Source organism: Apaloderma vittatum, unplaced genomic scaffold (assembly GCF_000703405.1).
Source record: "Apaloderma vittatum isolate BGI_N311 unplaced genomic scaffold, ASM70340v1 scaffold21606, whole genome shotgun sequence".
Taxonomy (NCBI): Eukaryota; Metazoa; Chordata; class Aves; order Trogoniformes; family Trogonidae; genus Apaloderma; species Apaloderma vittatum.
Window position 1 is genome coordinate 9799 of NW_009721513.1, and position 18672 is coordinate 28470.

At 40.2% G+C, this 18672-nt stretch overlaps 2 protein-coding genes across 2 annotated transcripts in view; one reads left to right on the plus strand and one right to left on the minus strand.

The window, feature by feature from the left end:
• The window catches only part of PER3 (period circadian clock 3), a 16149-nt gene extending 8881 nt beyond the window's left edge, over positions 1-7268 (plus strand). Inside the window, exons 14-21 of the mRNA XM_009871428.1 lie at positions 4-18; positions 459-662; positions 1299-1550; positions 2321-3057; positions 4164-4338; positions 4889-5066; positions 5661-5811; positions 7167-7268. Of these exons, the coding sequence (XP_009869730.1) occupies positions 4-18; positions 459-662; positions 1299-1550; positions 2321-3057; positions 4164-4338; positions 4889-5066; positions 5661-5811; positions 7167-7268 (1814 nt within the window). The remainder of the gene's footprint in view (positions 1-3; positions 19-458; positions 663-1298; positions 1551-2320; positions 3058-4163; positions 4339-4888; positions 5067-5660; positions 5812-7166) is intronic.
• A 4947-nt stretch (positions 7269-12215) lies between these two features.
• Positions 12216-16098, minus strand: UTS2 (urotensin 2). Its single transcript, XM_009871427.1, has 4 exons — positions 15996-16098; positions 13587-13697; positions 12955-12998; positions 12216-12332 (listed from the first exon to the last, which is right to left on the minus strand). Exons 1-4 carry the CDS (start codon positions 16096-16098, stop codon positions 12216-12218), a joined length of 375 nt encoding a protein of 124 aa, XP_009869729.1.
• Positions 16099-18672: the final 2574 nt, after the last annotated feature.

Below are 18672 nucleotides of genomic sequence, written 5' to 3' on the forward strand. Positions count from 1 at the left end.
AAGTTGAGGCCTTGGAAGGTAATATGAAGTGTATGGACAATCATAATAGAACTGCAACAACTGATTTTTTTAATTTTTTTTTTTTTACTGGCCACTGTTGTATTTTCCAAGGCTCATGTCTACTTTTTAAATTCTCACACTGACAGTACAACTACTTTGGTTATGTGGTAGATGTTTGCTTCCCGTGTCTAGATCTCACAGTTAAGCATAAACTACAATATTAAGTCTGAACATAGAATGCATCAAGAGAATTGTTGTTCATTGTTGCTAAATGAACCTTCTGTTACTTGTTTTACGCCATGCTTAGTATGTGCTGACATTGAACTGGCATATGAATGTTATATTTATTTATATGTAAGACTGTCTTATTTAATAATCTGCATCGTTACTGATTATTTCTGAACCAGTCAGACTTGATGAATCGTGAGCAGTGTAGAAGTTGTGTCATTTACCGGTAGATGATGCTATGCTTTCGACAGTTAATTCCCAAACTCCAATATCTGCTGATGAGGAAGAGATGCTGAAATACCAGACATCTGCAGGCATGGTGGGAGCTCCTCTGGCAGACTTGACCCTGTCCAACAAGGCTCCAAGTGTGGTGTCTATTACCAGCCAGTGCAGTTACAGCAGCACTATAGTGCATGTCCCGCACCCTGAATCAGGTACTGTTCACACATGCAAAACACGGACTTGACTTGCTGATTTTTAACTTTACTTCAGTCTGGAAACATTGCGTACACTATGAGAAAGTTTTGTCCGTTTGAGTTACGTTCTGATGAATGTGAGCTCTGAAGTATAATTAAGGGACTTCTAGGGACACTGAAGAAAACTGGAGCCTGGAAATTTTTACAGTATTTTAATAAAACCTAGTTTTAACAGAGTGCACCATTTCCTTTCCCCTTTAACTTCATTACATATGTCTCAAGCACAACAGTGTGCTTTTGGCCACTGAGGACTAAAATAAAAATGACTGATGGGCCAGTCTTAGTTCATGTAGGAAGAAGCTTAAAAATGAGTATGAATATTTAACTGCTACTGTACTTAGAGTATAGGAAGAAAGAAGTGCCTGTGTAACTTCAAAGTGAGTGTGAAGTTTTCCAGACCATGCAAAGTCCTTTGCTCAGTTGATGTTAGTCTAACTTTATTGGAGTGTAAAGTGTGTTTTCTCCTCACACCTCTGCAGCCTCTATCTGCTCAGTAGCTCAGGCGATTGTTTTCTGTGTAACCCTCTGGGTGTTGCGGGAGTTGACACCAGAAGGCCAGAGCAGAGAGTGATTTATTTTCTTCCCTCTTCAAAGAAGTGACTACAATGGAGGATACTACTGTTGGAAGTGAACAAATTGAGCTGCCTCTTGTGAATGCTCAGAGTCTCACTATGGTGCCTGAGGATTTAAAGCCAGTTGGGCTAACAAAAGAGACCTTGTCAGCCCACACACAAAAGGAAGAGCAGAACTACGTTGACAAGTTCCGCCAGAAGATCTTGCTCTCTCCATTTAGGACTTACCTTCAACAGGGAAGCAGAAGTAGTAACAGACATTCCTGTGGCCAAGGTACGCAGCACCTTTGGGAAGTAAAGACTTATTTGATGCCTGCTGCATCTTGGACATTGCTATCTTAGACCTTTCACAAGCAGATAATTATTGCAATAAATCCTGCAGATCACAAGTAGTTTATTGCCTCCCCTCGAAGGGATGTGAAAGATCTGACTGACAGGCTGAAAGAGTTGGGGCTCTTGAGCCTGGAGAAGAGAAGGCTCCATTGAGACCTAATAGCGGCCTTCCAGTACCTGAAGGGGCTGCAGGAAAGCTGGGGAGGGACTGCTTACTGGTGTGTGAAGCGACAGGATAAGGGCTCATGGTTTTAAACTAGAGCAGGGTACATTTAGATTAGAGGTTAGGAAGAAGCTCTTTACTATGAGGGTAGTGAAGCACTGGCACAGGTTGCCCAGAGAGGTGGTGGAAGCTCCATCCCTGGAGACATTCAAGGTCAGGCTGGATGGGACTCTGAGCAACCTGATCTAGTTTAAGATGTCCCTGCTTACTGCAGGGGGGTTGGACTAGATGACCTTTAAAGGTCCCTTCCAGCCCAATGCATTCTATGATTCTATCAAAATTGATCACATGAAAGAAAATGTTGTAGATGTGTCAGCAAATCCATTACTGTAGTGTGTGGAAGAATTATCCAGAAGAAAGTCAGCTCTCCCAATAACTCACACTCAGTTATCAGTACGTTTGTCCCTTTTTCTTTTTTGCCCCATTTTTTTTTTTGTTGCCTCAAGTCTATCATTTCAGTGAATGTATCTATTTTTCTTCCTCCATAGGAGATTCCCCTTCAAAGCAGAGGAGCCCAGCTAGCTGTAAAAAAGGCAAACATGGAAAATTCAAGCGCCAGAAACCTCAGAGACAGTCCTCAGATGGCCGCTTTTCTTGTAAAAACAGAAATAGTCTTCCATGTGAGAAGAGAACAATTCAGAAACAGTCATTCTCTCCCTCAGAAGTGCCCTATCTGAGCTCCTCGAGTATTAATGTCCTTCCTCCTGTGGAGTTTCCTGTCTATTCAGATCCAGTATCTAGTTTTCCAGCCTCCTCTGTAGGAGAGGAGCTTGTTCTTTGCTCTTTGAAACCTGAGTCCGTGTCATTGTCACAACTGTGCTGTGAAGCACAGTCACACCCAGCACTTTACTCCCCACACATAGGCACATTTATGGCTGTATTTTTTCAGAGTTTTCCTGTGTCTGCTCAGATGCCCCAGTATATCTTTATTCCTAGCCCTCAGTGTGTTTATCCCCCCTCTTCATATCCGTGCACCCCACTCCCTCCAGCCCAGCCGCCTCCTGCTCCATCACCAACAGCACTGTGTTCTGTGGATCAGCCCTTTCCAGCCTCTTCTGCCACATCCATGGAGGGCCAGCAAGAGGGCTGTTGTCACCAGGCCCTACTGCTGAGTAGCTCACGGAGCAGCTCCCCACTTCAGTTGAATTTGCTTCAGGAGGAGCTGCCAAGACCTATGGAGCTTTCCATTAGTACTGATGTTAAAGCACATGCAGAAGCTAAGTGTGTAAGTAACAGGAATCTTAAATGTCGAGGAGAAACTCTGGCTTTGACAGTGTTCACTCACCAAAACCAGTGATGATGATCTGTGTTTCAGGGTCAGCAGATTTTGTTAGCTGCTTTTTCCAGTGGTTGTGCTATATAGGCCTCAGGGCACAGATAGCGCAGGAGGCAGAGAGAGCTGTTTGTACTTGCACCCACGGAACTTGTAACAGTACAGTGTTGGCACTTAGTGCGTGACAGAAGTGTGAGGTCTTCTAGTCTGGGCGGCTGCATGCTGCTTTTCTGCTCAGTGTTTTGGCAGCAGCCTTTTCAGTTAAGCTGTTGGCTGGAATTTTGGGTTTGGGGCTTTTATGCATGTGGAACTTTGTTAGTGCTGTGCAGTTTGCATCCTTTTTCACCCAGTCCCACAGTCTGTGGAGAACCCAAACAAAGGGAAGATACTCTTCTAATTACTCCCTCTGTCTCCCAGGGATGCAGCTAATGAACGAAGAACAGGGATCCGTGTGGGTCGGTTTCGATACATGGGCATAGAAAAGGCCTCTCCAACTTCCGCGGTAAACTCAGAGGCAGGAATCAGAGCTCTGCAGGCAAGGAAAAAAGTGTTGGCTCCTGAATCCAGATTGGGCTGGAAAGGCTGGATCAGCTGAAACTGCAGGGTAGGGTCCTGAAAGGGGAGTTGGTGTACCTGTAACTGCTGAAGCGGTGAGCTTTACATAGTGAATCAGGGAACATATCTCATTTTCCCTGTATTGCACCATTGCTTGCTGTGTGTGGCTGTTTCATGGCATCTAACAGGATGTGAAGGGAACTGACTCCTACTGTCTTGTCGGGAGAAAATGTTAATGCAACAGTACAATATCTTCACTCAGTGGGGAAGGACCTGAAGCAGAAACCAGTGAACTAGAGTGCAGGCGCTTGCTGATTTCACTGAAGAAAAGTGCTATCCTGAGTTCCAGACCATTGTTCATTGTCAGAGCTAGATAGTCCAAACCTGGAGAATTGATATAACAAAGTAGTCAACACGGGACAAATTCAGTAAATGCATGAACTTGCTTTTTCAGACATAAATGTAACTTGGGTGGATGTGTTTGTTTTGATTTTTGTTTCCAGGGCAATGATCCAGAGGATGGCAACAGTGCTAGCCACTGTGCTTCTAGTGAATTTACTGACCACTCTGTGTCCGAGGACTCTCAGTTGGGTACATGTTCAGCAGCATCAGGCAGTGGATCAACTTTATCTGGTTCTTTAGGCCCTGACTCCAATGAGACTTCTGGTTGTGGCACAGGTAGGGAAGTCTGGGATCTGGATGTTTGGTGCTAGATGGCTTGCTGGCATGCTGGTGATTCATAGCAAGATACTGTATTGGGAAGTGGAAATCCCAGTGAGAGGATCTTTAGTCTTCTCACCAACTTTCAGTGTCTGAAGCCAAGTTTGTTTCCGTCACTGATGTTGGAAATGGAAATCTAAGAAGCTATTCCTTTAATCTGTAAATCTTTCGTTTTGTTCCGTATCATTTTTCTCTTTGTTAGATAGTGGCTTACATCTTATGTGAGTGAAGGTAAATCTGCCTAGAGCAGGACCTTTTGAAAGAGGAGCAGAGGAGTTTAGACACTTAATTTTGAGAAGCGTGAATAGAGCTTTGGAGATCTTGCATAACTTAATAGAATGCACTTTATCTTTGAATTCTCAGAAGGTAGTAGTCGCATGCCAGAGCAGTCATCTGGGAGTACCTGTGTTCGTATTACAAAACTAGCTCACATGATTACACTGGTGCTGGATTACTAGGATTTCTCAGCCATCTCTCTTCATTTTTTTCCTATGCTAATTCTCAGCAGGTAGTGGGAAAAGCAGCAAGTATTTTAGCAGTAATGACTCTTCTGAAGCTTCCAAAGAAGAGAAGAATCAGAAAGCAGAAGAAAAAGGGACAGCTCATAAATCCAAACATGACTCAGCCTGGGCAGTGATGGATCACATACCTGAGCGAGTTCTAATGACTTACCAAATGCCAAACAGGTTGGAAAACATCAACAGTTTCTGACATGTAGTTTTGAATTGTGCATAGAACTGTAGAATTAAAAATGACACCATGGAAACAGCGCACATACCAATGAAACTTCCAAGAACGTGTATTAATTTAGTGTTTGTGCATTTTAAGCCCCAGTGATTTGCTGTTTTCTATTGTTAATCCCATTTCCCCCAACAGTTAAAGTATGATTACATGTAACCTTTTGCTGAAGCATTAAGGGGATTTGTTATTGTCCTGTACTTGAATGCACAAAGAGGTAAAAATACTTCCTTGTTGTTTGCAAATTACTTGCCGTTAGCTTATATATAATTTGCATTGAGGTTCCACATTTAAAAAAACAAAACACAAATAAAGACAACTCATTACAAATAACCAAAAAACCCCAAAAAAATAACAAAAAGAACCCCTAAGAGTTAGAGCAGTGTTGTATGAAGCCTTGCAAAGCAAGTAAGGCACAGCACAGTTACTTTTCAGTGGCTGATGCTGTCTAGACCTCAGCCGTATATACTGAAGAGCCTCTCCCAGTGCCATTATAGGCAGTGCCAGCCTTGCATCAGTTCACAGGTGTCTGTTGCCTGCAGAATTAAAGAGGAGGTTTTAAAGGAGGATCTGGAGAAGCTGATAGTCATGCGGAAGCAGCAGCCTTGGTTCACAGATGGGCAAAAGATGGAGCTTGCAGAGGTGCATACGTGGATCCGGACCCAGACTGTCCCACTGCAAATCAGCACCCAGGTAAAGAGTTGTGAAAGAAACCAGCAGCTTGTTCCTGCCTTCGCTAGACAGAGGCAGTGCCGTCTGTAACCAGTGTGGTCTGATGGTGCTGGGATCACTGATGGTTATTACTTGTAAATATCAAAAGGAAATTAGCTCAGGTACACTAGCCAGATGTGAAATGCCAAAATTCAGGTCTTTCCGTTGTGGGTTTTTTGTTGCTGTAGCGAAATTTCTTCGGTCTCAGTGTTGGGTGAATAGGAATAGCATCATGCTCTCACATAAGAGGCTATATCTAGTGATGTTTTTTTTCTGTTGGTGGCAGATCTCTTGCTCTTTTCCTTATAGAGTTGGTTGTTGCTATGATGAAATGGTATGTAACACTGGGATGTTAGTCAAAGTTAGAGCAGGTGTGTTCAAGCTGAAGAATGCTCATAATTACAGAGGAGGTTCAGGCATATGGTAAGAAACACAAAAATAGCTGATGTTTTGTAGGTGGATTAATTCTTTAAGGATTTTTGTATCTTGCACCTGATTATCTGGTATAGTTATTGGGCCCTCTGATAAACTACTTCTGATTTATATTAGTATGTGTTGGAGAACGTTCTAATCAGTTGAATGTGTTCAGGGGTGCTACAGAGAGGAAAAGAGCAAGATAGAACTAGTCCCTCAAAGATCTAGAGATTCAATGATAAGTTGTATGGAAAATGTCAAGGCAGAGTGAGCCAATTCACATACTCATGCAGCAGGAAAATCTAGTATCTGTAACAGCGCTTCATGCTCTGTGTGGAGACTGTGGCGACTGTGTGCTGGGACTTTCAAATGTGACGTTCTGAGCTGTGGCATTTATTCCTGGAGAAGAAGAATTGAAAAATCTGTGTCCTTAGCACTGAACGAGACCAGAAAATTAGTCTTTGTTTTCCTAATATCTTGAAAAAAAATGTGCCTGTCTGTTTTTTTTTTGGGTTAGGGCAATATGTTTGATTCAGGTAGCAAAATGATGTTCAGTGGCTTTGCAGAAAATTCTGTTGAATGTTTACATCTCAAATGTTATAAAATGTATTGCTATGCAAATATAAATATCTGATATCTGAAAGATAAGGCCTTCACATTCTGAGAAGTCACGTGCTTTTTTATCTTGAAGCTAAAACTGTGTTCCGGTAACCAAAGAATTAATTGCTGAGACAAGTTGGAGGTGCAAGTACCTGCTTCTGAAAGCAAGATATCTGTGCCATCTCTGCTTTTAGAAAGATTTCTCCCCATTAGTGAGAGGTTCCAAGAGACTGCCACAGATCATGCTATTAGGATTTGACTCATTGAAATATAATGATAAAAAGGAGAATTGAAATTACTATGTTCTTGTTCCTTTTTTAAAGGGCTGTGTTACATGCGACATCAGGGAAGCAAGTTGTGAGGCTACAATGACTGATGAGAATATGGAAAACAAGGGAAAGTCATCCCTGCTCCTGCAGCACTGAAGACATCAGCACTTGTGTCAGTAAAACTGCTTGGTGCAATTCCCACTCTCTTTTTCTCTGGCTTTGCTACGTACTAGCAGTGAACCTGTCTGGCTGTCTCTTCCCAACAGGAGCAGTCACACCCGAAACTAAATCTTTCTCCATTGCCTCTCTACTCCTGGCATGACTTTGAAGACAATCTTTCAGTGGAAGGCTGTTTCCCTTCCTGACCTCACAGACTTGATGCCAAATGTTTCTAACTTTTGCTCAATGATGAGCAAAATACAAAGTTTGTTTGGGTTTGAGTTTGGTTCTGTTTGTTTGAGCTTGGCAAGCAAGAGTGTGGAAAGAGAGTGGTTAAGAACCTGCGGTGATGAACCTGACAAAGCATGTGTGCTCTCCAAGTAAGCTAATTGAGTTGAAACCAGCATTGAAAGCAAGCTACAAGAGAATACTCTTCCTTTTAATTTGTTTAATATGTAAAGGTCTAAACTGAAGATTCTCATACTCTGAGACTCTAAAATCACAGTAGCTGGTTCAGGCATCTAGGAGATTTTTTTTTTAATGAGCATCTGAAAGCCGGCCAGGTTATTCTGCATCACAATGCCTTTCACCAGCTTGTGCTCATCAAAAAAATAAAATGAAGTGAAAAGAAGCAAAGCTATTCCATATGTTTTTTGTGATGAGTGTTTTGGAACCAAGTTGTTTTATAGCTTTTGCTTTTAAAGCTGTGTTTCTCAAGATAGGTGTTTAAAATTAACTGAAAGTAGCTGGTTTGCAAATGCACTAGATATTAAATTATAAATGGCAATCAAAAAAAATGGAAATACCTCCTGAATTGTTATTTCTTTATGCAGGACCTGCTTTTCATAGAAGACACATGGAAAACCTTCTCTATCAAGGCAATGTAGCCTAGTTGTCAATTCGAGTAGAATCATAGAACCATAGAGCCACGTGCAATCTTATGTTTTACATTGCTAGCACTCCAGAAGGTGGATTTGTATCTAAATTTTTTCTATTGTAGTATTACAGTAATTAGATGTGCTGAATACAGGGGTAGCGAATAGAAAATTTTAAGCTGTTTCCCTTTTTTTTTTTTTTTTTGCTGTGGTGATGCCAAAAACAAAAAGAAAAAGAGATAGAGCATCATTTCTTCTGCTTCCTTGACAAGTCACATGTTGTGGAGCCAAACTCAAACACCAAACCACGTACTCGTTTTTTCTTGCCACTGTTGACTTCCTGCACAAGTTTTAACCTTTTTCTGTATAATGGAGTCTCTGGATATTGAAATCCATGGACAGAAAATGAGTTAGTGCGTTGTGTTTGTTGTTCAGAAAGTGGCAACCACTTTCAGTATGTAAAAGGACTTGTTCTCATGTTAATACTTCTAGCTTAAAGCTGAATGTCTCAAAGTGCTCTTCAAACAGGACACACTTCACTAAAACCTAGCAAATATTGTCTGATTTCCCTTTGTTTATCAAAAATTGGATGTAATCAGATTTTCGTTGTGGTGTTATTAGTCAACTTAGCCTTCTCAACAAAGAGTTTTAGAATGTAGCATGTTATTCATGCTTTTGTTCTGTGTAACTTCTTCTGTGTGAATTACTTTCACTTCTTCAGTTTTATTTATTAGTAAGCTTCAAGTTGTTAAGTTAAAATCATGGAAGCAAAACTATTTACCTAAAGGTTTTTATTACTTTTTAAAATCAATTCAGTGACAACCTTTGTCATTAAAACTTATTTCAAGGAAAGCTATTTTTACAGAATTTTAGGTTTCCAAGGCTAATTTGACTCAGGCAGTGTTCTTTTGTTTTATTTTTTTTACAGTATGCTTGCCTTCTCTGTTCACACCTATTGCTTTCTATTTATTCTTAAGCTGCATTTACTCATTTGTCTTAAGTTTTTTTCAGCTTGAACTCATTTTCTCTTGTGTTGTAAATCAGTAGAGGTCCACACATCCTCATTATTTTTTAAACACTTCTTAAAATAAGAGACTTCAATAGGTGTCTACATATAGCAAGTTGTGTTCTCAGGTAGGAAAACGTGGGCAGTACCTTACACCTTTCCTCGGCTTTTTCCAGCACTTTCCAAATATGGTATTCTGCTTTATAACCACACTGCCTAACATATTTGCTCTAAAACATGCAGTAAGATGCTTTGTGTATAGGCTCTTTTCTTAATTGGGAAGCTTCTTCATTAATTTAACTGTCAAATTAGATTGATGCACTATAATCTATTCTAGTTAGCTGTGCTTAAATTAAAACAACTGCTTTAATTACTTTAAAGACTTAGTGAGGTAGATTAATTTGAATACTCCAGGTAAGGATGACTGTCTCCTTCAAAATAGCATAAAAGTGTAAGTCAGAAGGGAAGTTTAGATTTAGAAAGTTTACTGTACATTATTTCCACTGTTATTTCCCGAGTATGAAAATGAGATGGTTTGCAATGTCTTAGCAAGCGTCCAGGTCATCTGTTTTAATAGAACAGTGAGACTTGGTTTAGGAGAATGGTAATATGTACCTAACATTGAATAATGCTTTTCATCCATAGGTGTGGAAACATGTCAAAAAAGATGACTATCGCTATCCCAGTTGTGTAAAAAGAGACAGAGACACAAAGGACTTGCACATATGCATGCCCCCAGTTCACACCAAATCCAGGAGTGTAATTTGAGGATCTTCACTCACTGTGACCTGTGCTGTCTTTGTTGCAAGTGGTCAAGATTCTGACCTGTACGTAGAAACTTAGTCATATTAAATGTGTTTCCCGTTTGGAGATGTTAACCCTTCTTGTACCACCCGCCACTATGAATGTAGTGAAGGTGCATGTGCCTGGGAGTTGGAATTCAAAGTCCGTAATCCTGTATAAATCTTAGGTGCAGGATTCCTTATCTGGGCTACACTAATCCTGGGTTACGGAAAAAAATATGATATGGGAGAGGAATATAAGGGGAATGAAGAGGTGAATCTGTGTCCTGTTTGGTGATTAAACTGATTTATTTACCTAAAAATGCAAACTGTCTCGGCTGCAAAACCAGCAGTTTCCCAAGCTACTCTTTGCCCCACTAGAACCACAGCTTGTAATCAAATGCCTTATCAAGCCTTTTGAAGGACCTCATTTCCAAAAGGTGATGGAACTGGTAGTTTTTGCTTCAGCTTGTATTAATCTTTCAGTCTTTGTACTTTGCTGGAGTAGCTGAAGTGAGATCCGGGTCTGACCAGAAATACCAATGGAGTAAATATTGCAGCCAGATTTGCGCATGCTGTTTTGATTTTATTGCTTTGTTTTGCCTGGCATAATTAAAGTGTTACAGACAGTTTCAAGTTAATTGGAAGATCACTGTTTTGGTGATCAAAGAGAAAACATGCAAGTACAGTAATGATGTATTTACTACCCCCTGTGGGGGTGTTGGCAGTTTGGAAACCTGTGGTGGATTTTGCAGAAAGTTTTCTTTTTGTTTTATTCATAAATACAGAATTGTGTTTTTAAAAGGTGAGTTGATGAGCCAATATTTTCATGGCATTGCTATGAACAGGAGGGACCCTATTGTATTTTTACAGTGCGATAAATATTTCCTGAATGAGTAACATATTGGTAAGTTTATCTTCCAGCTGAATAGAGTTTTAAATCACAATCAAATTAATTTTTACATCAGTTGATAGGAATATTTTCTTGAAATAATATTCAGCTGTGGATGGATTTACCATTGTGATTTTAACTACGCACTTTAAAGGAGCTTGTGTTTTTATAAATAAAACAAAAACGTGCTGCAAAGAACTGTTTCAGGTGTGTTTGCTTTTGTTGGTGGCAATTTCTACAAAATAGATGTAAAAAATGTTTACTACATTTTTTCTGATTGTACATAGATGTTAAGGTTGTTGGTACATTAAAAATGGTCATGGAGTAGCCATTCATCCTGTTTGGGGCGGGGGGATTGGTTTTTGTTGTTTTTTTTTTAATCTCACTCTACATTGCCCGCATCAGGATGTGTTACTTCCTCTCTAATCGCTTCCCACAAAGAAGGACCAAGTACCTTTTGAATGTAAGAATTATATTTGGATGTAGCTGTTGGGGTTTGGCTTGCCCTTGCCTGCCCAAGCAGGAGGTGGCTTGCCCTAGTAACACTTGTGATTTAAGTTGATGTGTCACCTTCCTGCACCTGTGCGTGCAGCCACGTAAGCGGAGGCCACAGTCATAGAATCTTCCTTGTCATCCCTGTCTGCCTCCCCTGAGTGACTGCAGTCTGTGTGTAAAGCTTGACATAGACAACCATGATGTTTACCTTCCCTGCTGTGCGTGATGATAAGGGACACAATTCTTAAAGCCTGTGCTGTGTATGGGCAACGCTGTTGTCATGGGCTGCTGGGAGTTAGGCGAGGTGCTGCAAAGAAATGTATTTGTGGGCCTTCCTTTACGAGTGACCAAGAGAAACAGTTCTCTCTCTCATGTGGCAGTGGGAGCTGATGCTTGATCCTGACACGTGTTTTTGTGATGCCTTTGAGATGGCAGGAGGGAACTGGGCACTGTTGAGCTGCCAACCCTTACCAGCTCAGCATCATCAGGGAATGCAGCAATGACCTTTTCTTCCTGGCACCCCAAGCTACATCAGGTGACCAAGGGCCCCTTGCCTCTGGGCTTAGAAGCAGTTGAGGCATTGATGATCTGGGAAGTTTCACAGGACCCCATGGGAATCTTACTTCCCCTGCCCGAGTTCTCTTCATGCTCTCTCTTAATGTCCCATTATTTTTTTTTCCTGCTGTGCTGAACTCTTAAGAAACTACACTGCTCACAGCATAATTGCAAAACATCAAGAATTTATTAATTTCCAAGTAGCATAGAGCCTAAAGTTTCGAGCTGTCATTGTGTTTCTTCGTTCTCCTTTTAAATCAAGCAAATCTATATACATGTTTTCAGACATCTATATAAATTATGCAGCCAAAGTCAGGGAGAGTTTCTTCTCGTGTTTGTTTACACACAGTATTTCCAAAAGCACTCAGAAAGATTCCCACGTTTCTTATACTGTTTCCTGTCCTTGGTCAAGAAGCGGCCCAGCAAAGCAATCCGAGGATGATTTCCATAAAAAGCCTGAAATCAAACAGTGTTAGAGGTTACTGTTGGATGGCAAACGTTCCCATCAGGAAAGCAGCTCTTCAGTGCCCCGGCTGATCACCCAACCCTGTGTTCTGACTGGCAGAAGGAGAGGTGGCTGCCCAGTCTGCCCTCTGATTTAGATGATGCACTGAAACTACTCTCTTGTCTTCTGCCTTTATGTTTAATTCAGCACAAAAGTGAACAGGAATTCTAGTGTTTCAGAACAGATCTGATAATACTGTGTAGCCTATGTTGGGAGGGGAATGACATGCAGCTAATACTCAGTGTACTGACCTGGCTTGGTGAAGCTAGAAATTGATGCTTATTTAGCAAGATGTTTTCCTGGGGAAAGTGGTTATGAGTTTCGAATTGAACACTCTGGATTACACATTCTTTTTTTTTTTTCCCCCTTTTTCTCCTTATTTATTTTTTCCCCATTTTTCCCCCTCCCCTTCCTACCTAACTGCTAAGTGATTCCAGCTTCAAGAACACTGTGGCATACTTTTGTCTATAATGTTTATGCAGGCTGTGGATCTTAAATAATGTGTTGTAACAATGCTACGTAGTTTAAAATGTGGAGTCTATTTTTTTCAGTGATAGATGGTCATTTACTTACCTCCTTGGTATTTTCCCTCGAGCTGTAGCTGCTGGGGCTAAGACCTGGCAGAGAGGAGACATAATTAAATATGTTAGCATTTAGGAATTGTGAACCTACACAAGTCATTCTTCTGTGCCACAGTGCTACAGCCAGCAGAAGTCTTGAACTACAGTGTTCAGAGGATGAGACAGAAGATCCTTTTGCTACAGCACGACCAGTTCTTCTTCTGGCACACAGTTCCAGCAGCATCCGGGACTCTGCAGATGCAAGCTGTGCTGTCCTCTTCAGCAGTCGTCTCTTAGGTCTGCTGCCCTCCGAACCATTTATTGCTACTGATTCTGCACCTTCTGCAGATATTGATGATTTTTTAAAGAGACTGTGCTATTTTATTTTGTCTGCTAGTTCCTTCTAGGCCAATCTTTGCCTTGCCCTAGTTTTACTATATGGAGGTTTTGCTAAACTAATTTGGAGACTTCTCCGACTAGTATTAAGCTGCAAGCATGGCTGCTCAGCAGGTCTCCCCAAGGTCTCTGTTGCCTACACATAATATTGTATTCAGTAAATACACAGTGGTCAGGGCAAAATATCTGTGGAAGCTGGACATGCACGCCATGGGCATGCTCTGATAAACTGCTGTGGTGTATCCTCACCTGCTTTGTTGTCTTCCATCAGTGTGCCCAAGAGCTCTGGCAGAAACTGAAGCAGGGAAGTGCTTCCTAGATTGCCCAGCCGCTCCAGATTTAACCTTGAATCTTCAACAGCTGGAAATGGAAGATCACAGAAACAGGCATCTGTTAAGAGACTTTTGCTTTGAATCCCTGTTTCAATCTGTCTCAGGTGATTTCTGATCAGGTCTGTTGCCCCACCTGTTGAAGATTATCATGAAATCACCAATCATCCGTCCTCATTTAATGTATATAATAAGGGGTAGTTGGTTTGGTGGTAATTTTCTTCTTTTTTCCTTCCAAAGCTTTGAGAAAAGATACCTTCTTGATGTTAATCCTCATTTCTCTATCAGGTCTTTCCTTAAGAATATTCTTTGACCATAGCTTGAGAAACTCAGAAGCTAATCCCTCTGGTATCCAGCTGTAGATAATCCAGATTTTTATATAATTTTTCTTATTTTTTAAATCCATTTCTTTATCAACTAGTTCCTACACCAGAGTTTTTCTATGAACAAAGATAAAAACATCCTGTTCAAAGCCTGTTAACTTGCTCAGATTTCCAACCATTAAATGCAATAAAATGGGAGGAAGGGCAGGAATAAATTTAGGAAATGTGAAAACATTTTGGCAGCTATGCTCCTCAGTGCATTTCAATCATCTCTGAACTTCTCTCGTTTAATCTGCTTACCAGTATAGATCTTATTACATTTTCTGAAACAACAGGTTGTTGATACCTAATGGAATTACTTCGCGCATGCACAGAAAATTCAGAATTCTGTAACTAACCTATGCCCTAAGACAGTTTGCTAACAGGACCCCTTTAGCAGTGTTGTACTTAAAGCAGATAAGGCTTTTGTAATCTGAGCCATAAATGTCGTCTTTGCTAATACATAGGAGACATTCAAAATTGTGGACAACAAGAGAGTGCTATTATCAAACCGTAGTTGTGTAGATTAATAGAATTTTTTAGTTGCACTTTTAGACGATACTGTGGAGCTGCCCTTTCCTGTGGAGATAGGTGAGGCTCTATAGCTCCTCAATAGGCAATATATAAGAAAATAAGCTGCTGAAAATAATCTCCCAACATTTCAAAAACTTGGACAAGATCAAGAACTTGCAGACCTTCAACATCCACAGTTAGTTTGTTCACTGTACAAAAGGACAATTGCAAAGGACAGTGTGGATTTCAGTGTAAGACTGAGGAAGAGTGCTGTAAATTTCTGTGTGTTATGTGGAGACAATTCGTATCTCTAGCCTTTTACTGTGCTTCTGTTCTTGTTTTTGTTTTTTTTTTATTCAGAGAAATATTAACAGGTAAATTTACTTTGAGATTTAAAAAACAAAAAAACCCAACTCTTCTTAATATGGAGTTCTACTTCTAGCTTATGCAGCCTAGAGACTCTATTTTAGTAAGGAAGATTTAATGAGCCTAATGCATGTCTTCAAACCAATGCAGTAAGTGTTAGAGCCAGCTTGTTCACCCTCTGATGTGGTAGATCTTGTCCATACTGAGTCATGGTTGCCTGTAAATGCACGTTACATAGTGGAGGCCAGAGAAGATGCTGGCTAGGCGAGTCCAACGTTTTCAAAGCAAAGTAGGGACCTATAAACCAGCATAACAGCTGCTGCACCTGCAAAGCAGGTAAGAACAAACACTTTTTAATAGTCAGCTTTATGCAATAACTTTGGGTTTGATTTAACAGTTCTTTCAGAACTCGTTTTAGAAACTCTTCCTGCACAGGTTAGGTCTGATGACAGTAACCTTTCAGACTTCATTGTGCATTTTTACTGAGACATTTTGGTCTTGACTTATACTATAATTTTAAACTTTGAGGACAGCTTTTTCAAGCAAATGTTTATTCTTTCACTGGACTGAATGGAATCTGCATTAGTGCAAACAAATAGCGTGCTCAATGCATTGCTATTTTTGTAGTTTAAGACAGACTTGCCTGTTCTTGATCTAAGTAGGACTGCATGAGTCTTTACAGTAGGTTCCCAATTTTTAAATGTGACTTGAGTTAAACATAGCTCATTTTAAAGTGTAGCAAAAGGAGAGACCATACAGCAAAGTTTCTTGATGTTACATAATGCTTACTAATGCTGCTTCAAACCTAGACACTGTCAGCTTGCATTCAATGCTAGAAGACTCTAATTCCTTTGTCTCCTGGATCTCAAAGCAGCAAGAAGAAATATTTAGGGTACCCAGCCTCCACATTTTACAAGACTCAAACCCTCTGATGGTGTCACTCATGCTGCTGGCGTTCTGAAGACATTCCAGCTTTTTCTAAAGCTGATCAGCCCAGATGAATGCCCCTCAGAAAGCATATCTGCTTCTCTTATGATTTTGCGGCTCCAGCCTTTGCTTCATAACCATTAAAATCAAAAGTCTCTTACCTGAGGGTTGATAAGACATCTCACTGGCATTGGTGATGGGAAGAGATGAGACAGGACAGGAGAAGCTGGTAATAATGAGACAGCAGAACACCAGCTTATGCATCGTTGCTGTGTCCAATGTAGTTTGTCTTTGTCTACCCCTGTAACAGAACTCCTGTCTGACCGTTGCCTCTGCTCCCAGTTTCGCCTGTTATATAGCCGCTCATGACCTCATAACTATCATCATGTTCCCTCTCCCCCTTCCAAAAAAAAAAAATCCAATGAATTTATTGCCCATTGATTCTAAATGGAAATCACTTTGCATTGATGTAATTTTTCAAGGTAACAGTTCATAGACAATAAATTTACTGTCTTATAGCTTAGTGCACAAAATGGATGTTATATCAAACCAAGCACAGTAAAGTTTATAAATCTGGGATTTTTTTTTTTAAAGAAAAAGTAACTTCCAGTTATAAATCATGAGTTAACAAAAGGGTCAGGCTTTGGTTGAAATGACCAGAGCAATAAGACAGCTGATTTATGAGCCTTAGCAGGCTTGACGCAAAGCATCTGATATGAAATGCACTACTTCTGCGAGATGGATGAACGTGTTGTGTTGTATTTGGGGTTTTTGTGCCAGAAAAAGTAAAAGACAGGGGGAGTTAAAACATCTAGTTAATCTACAAAGAGAATGTTAGAGGAGTTCGATTATATTATTTTTTTTCCTTGCAGCATTTCACATTTATTTATTTGAGAAAACCTCATCCAGTATTGCCTTAGAGAATTGTCTTGGCAGAGAAAGTACAGCTCCCATCTGGAGACTTGCTTCGTATGTATAAACTACTGCGGTTGATATTAAACACAGGTTCCTCACTAGACTGGGAGATCCTTTCCGATTTCACTTATCTTCTCTCTCCCTCAGTTGGAACCAATTACTTAATTATGTGTGTGCTAGCTACTTTTTTCCTTGTTTGTTTTTTGGTTTTAGTTAATGCTAGCATAGTATTTGCCATTAGTAATCTCGTAATTTTAGTCTTTATTTTCCTCCATCTAGCATGTTTTGTCTTCTCTACTTACAATCTCATTTTTCATATTTAAAAATAACGACTGATTGGACTGGTCCCTCATCTTCCTTCTCTATGAAGCTTCATATCCAACTGTATAGAGCCTTAAAAATTTTTTAAAAAGTAGTTTTATGACAATTTTCTTTCCTTTAGGCTTGCAATAAATTGAGATGCGGTGATTTTCTTCCCTACCTCTCTAATCAGATGTTTGTGCCTTCAAAAACTCATCAAAATACTATGAAATCCAACTGAACTTACTAAAGTTCTTTCTCTATGCTGAATTGTGTTATAATTGTAAGTTGCAAAAGGAGTGAATTTATCTGCTTTCTTTTCCCTTCAGTGATATATTTTTTTGAAGATTCATTTTTAGTTTATAAATTCTGTGCCTTCTAGGACTAATTTCAAATTAGCTACATTAGCGTATGGAACAGATGTGTTTCTACTGCAGTTCTAACTCAAAGAGATCGTGCTCCACATGCGTGGTTAACATGTCATCTGGAAAAGCTGTGGGCTTTGTGAATCACATAATGGTTGAGGTTGGAATATGGTCGAGGACTATGTCTAGTCAGGTTTGAATAGCTTCGAGAATGGAATGGGAAAGAATTTCAAAACTGAGCTTGATAAAGCCCTGAGCATCCCCGTATAAGTTGAAATGCTCTCCTTTGAGTGCAGAGACGAGGAGTGGGAGAGGTGAGAGAAGGCCTTCAGAGGACCTTTCAACCTAAACTTTCCTATCATCCTGTGTGTACAGAGAAGCCTAGTAGTGACTTATAGAACACGTGCTGCGGGTGTCTGAACTACAAATCCTGTTTCTCTGGACCTCTTTTTACTGAAGTGATTGGATATGACAAAAGAATTTCTCTGCAAAATTAACCTAATCCATTTTATAAACCTCTTTCCCAGTGCTTCCCTATGAGAGGAATAAGTAGCAAGAGAGGAATTCTCTCTCCTCGTCTGAGTCATGCAACTCTTCCTTCCAAAACTGCAGACAGTAATTAGGTCTGATTTGATGCATGATCTCACTGTGGGTGCTGGATGCTCTGTACAAATGCTTCTCCTTCAGTCAACTGTCAATGACAATGGCATTATCAATATTCGCTCTGAGCATCCTCCCAAGAAAGCTAATGAAGCGCTCTTTGCGAACAACTTACGTCCTTTGTCTTCTTTCAAGGAAGACTCAGCCTCTCAGAGCCATCATGAAGTGCGTCATGTGGAAGTTGGGCAGCTTGCCTGCAGCTTATTGCCTTTACTTGGACTTGAAGTTGTCACTTAGACACTCCTTCCTCTCCTCCTTGACCAGGATGTCAAAGGCATTTTCCTCAGGGGACAGGGCAAATGTCATCATGCAAAGCAAAGAACTCATTCTAAACAAAGGTATGAAACCCTGAATACATGGTTGAGGGAGGTAAATGTGAATTGAACTTTGAAAACTTGCAAATTGACTTGCAAGAAACTTTTTCAAAACTACTGCTTTTTGGGAAAACTTTTTAAATTTCTTATTTATGCTAATAGACTTTCATTCAAGTGCTTCAGTTTAAAATAACAGGGCAGCAATAGTCCAGATAAATTGCTGAGCAAACTCCGAATGATAAGTACATGTTATCTTATCATAAAGTATTATCTTTAATTATCGG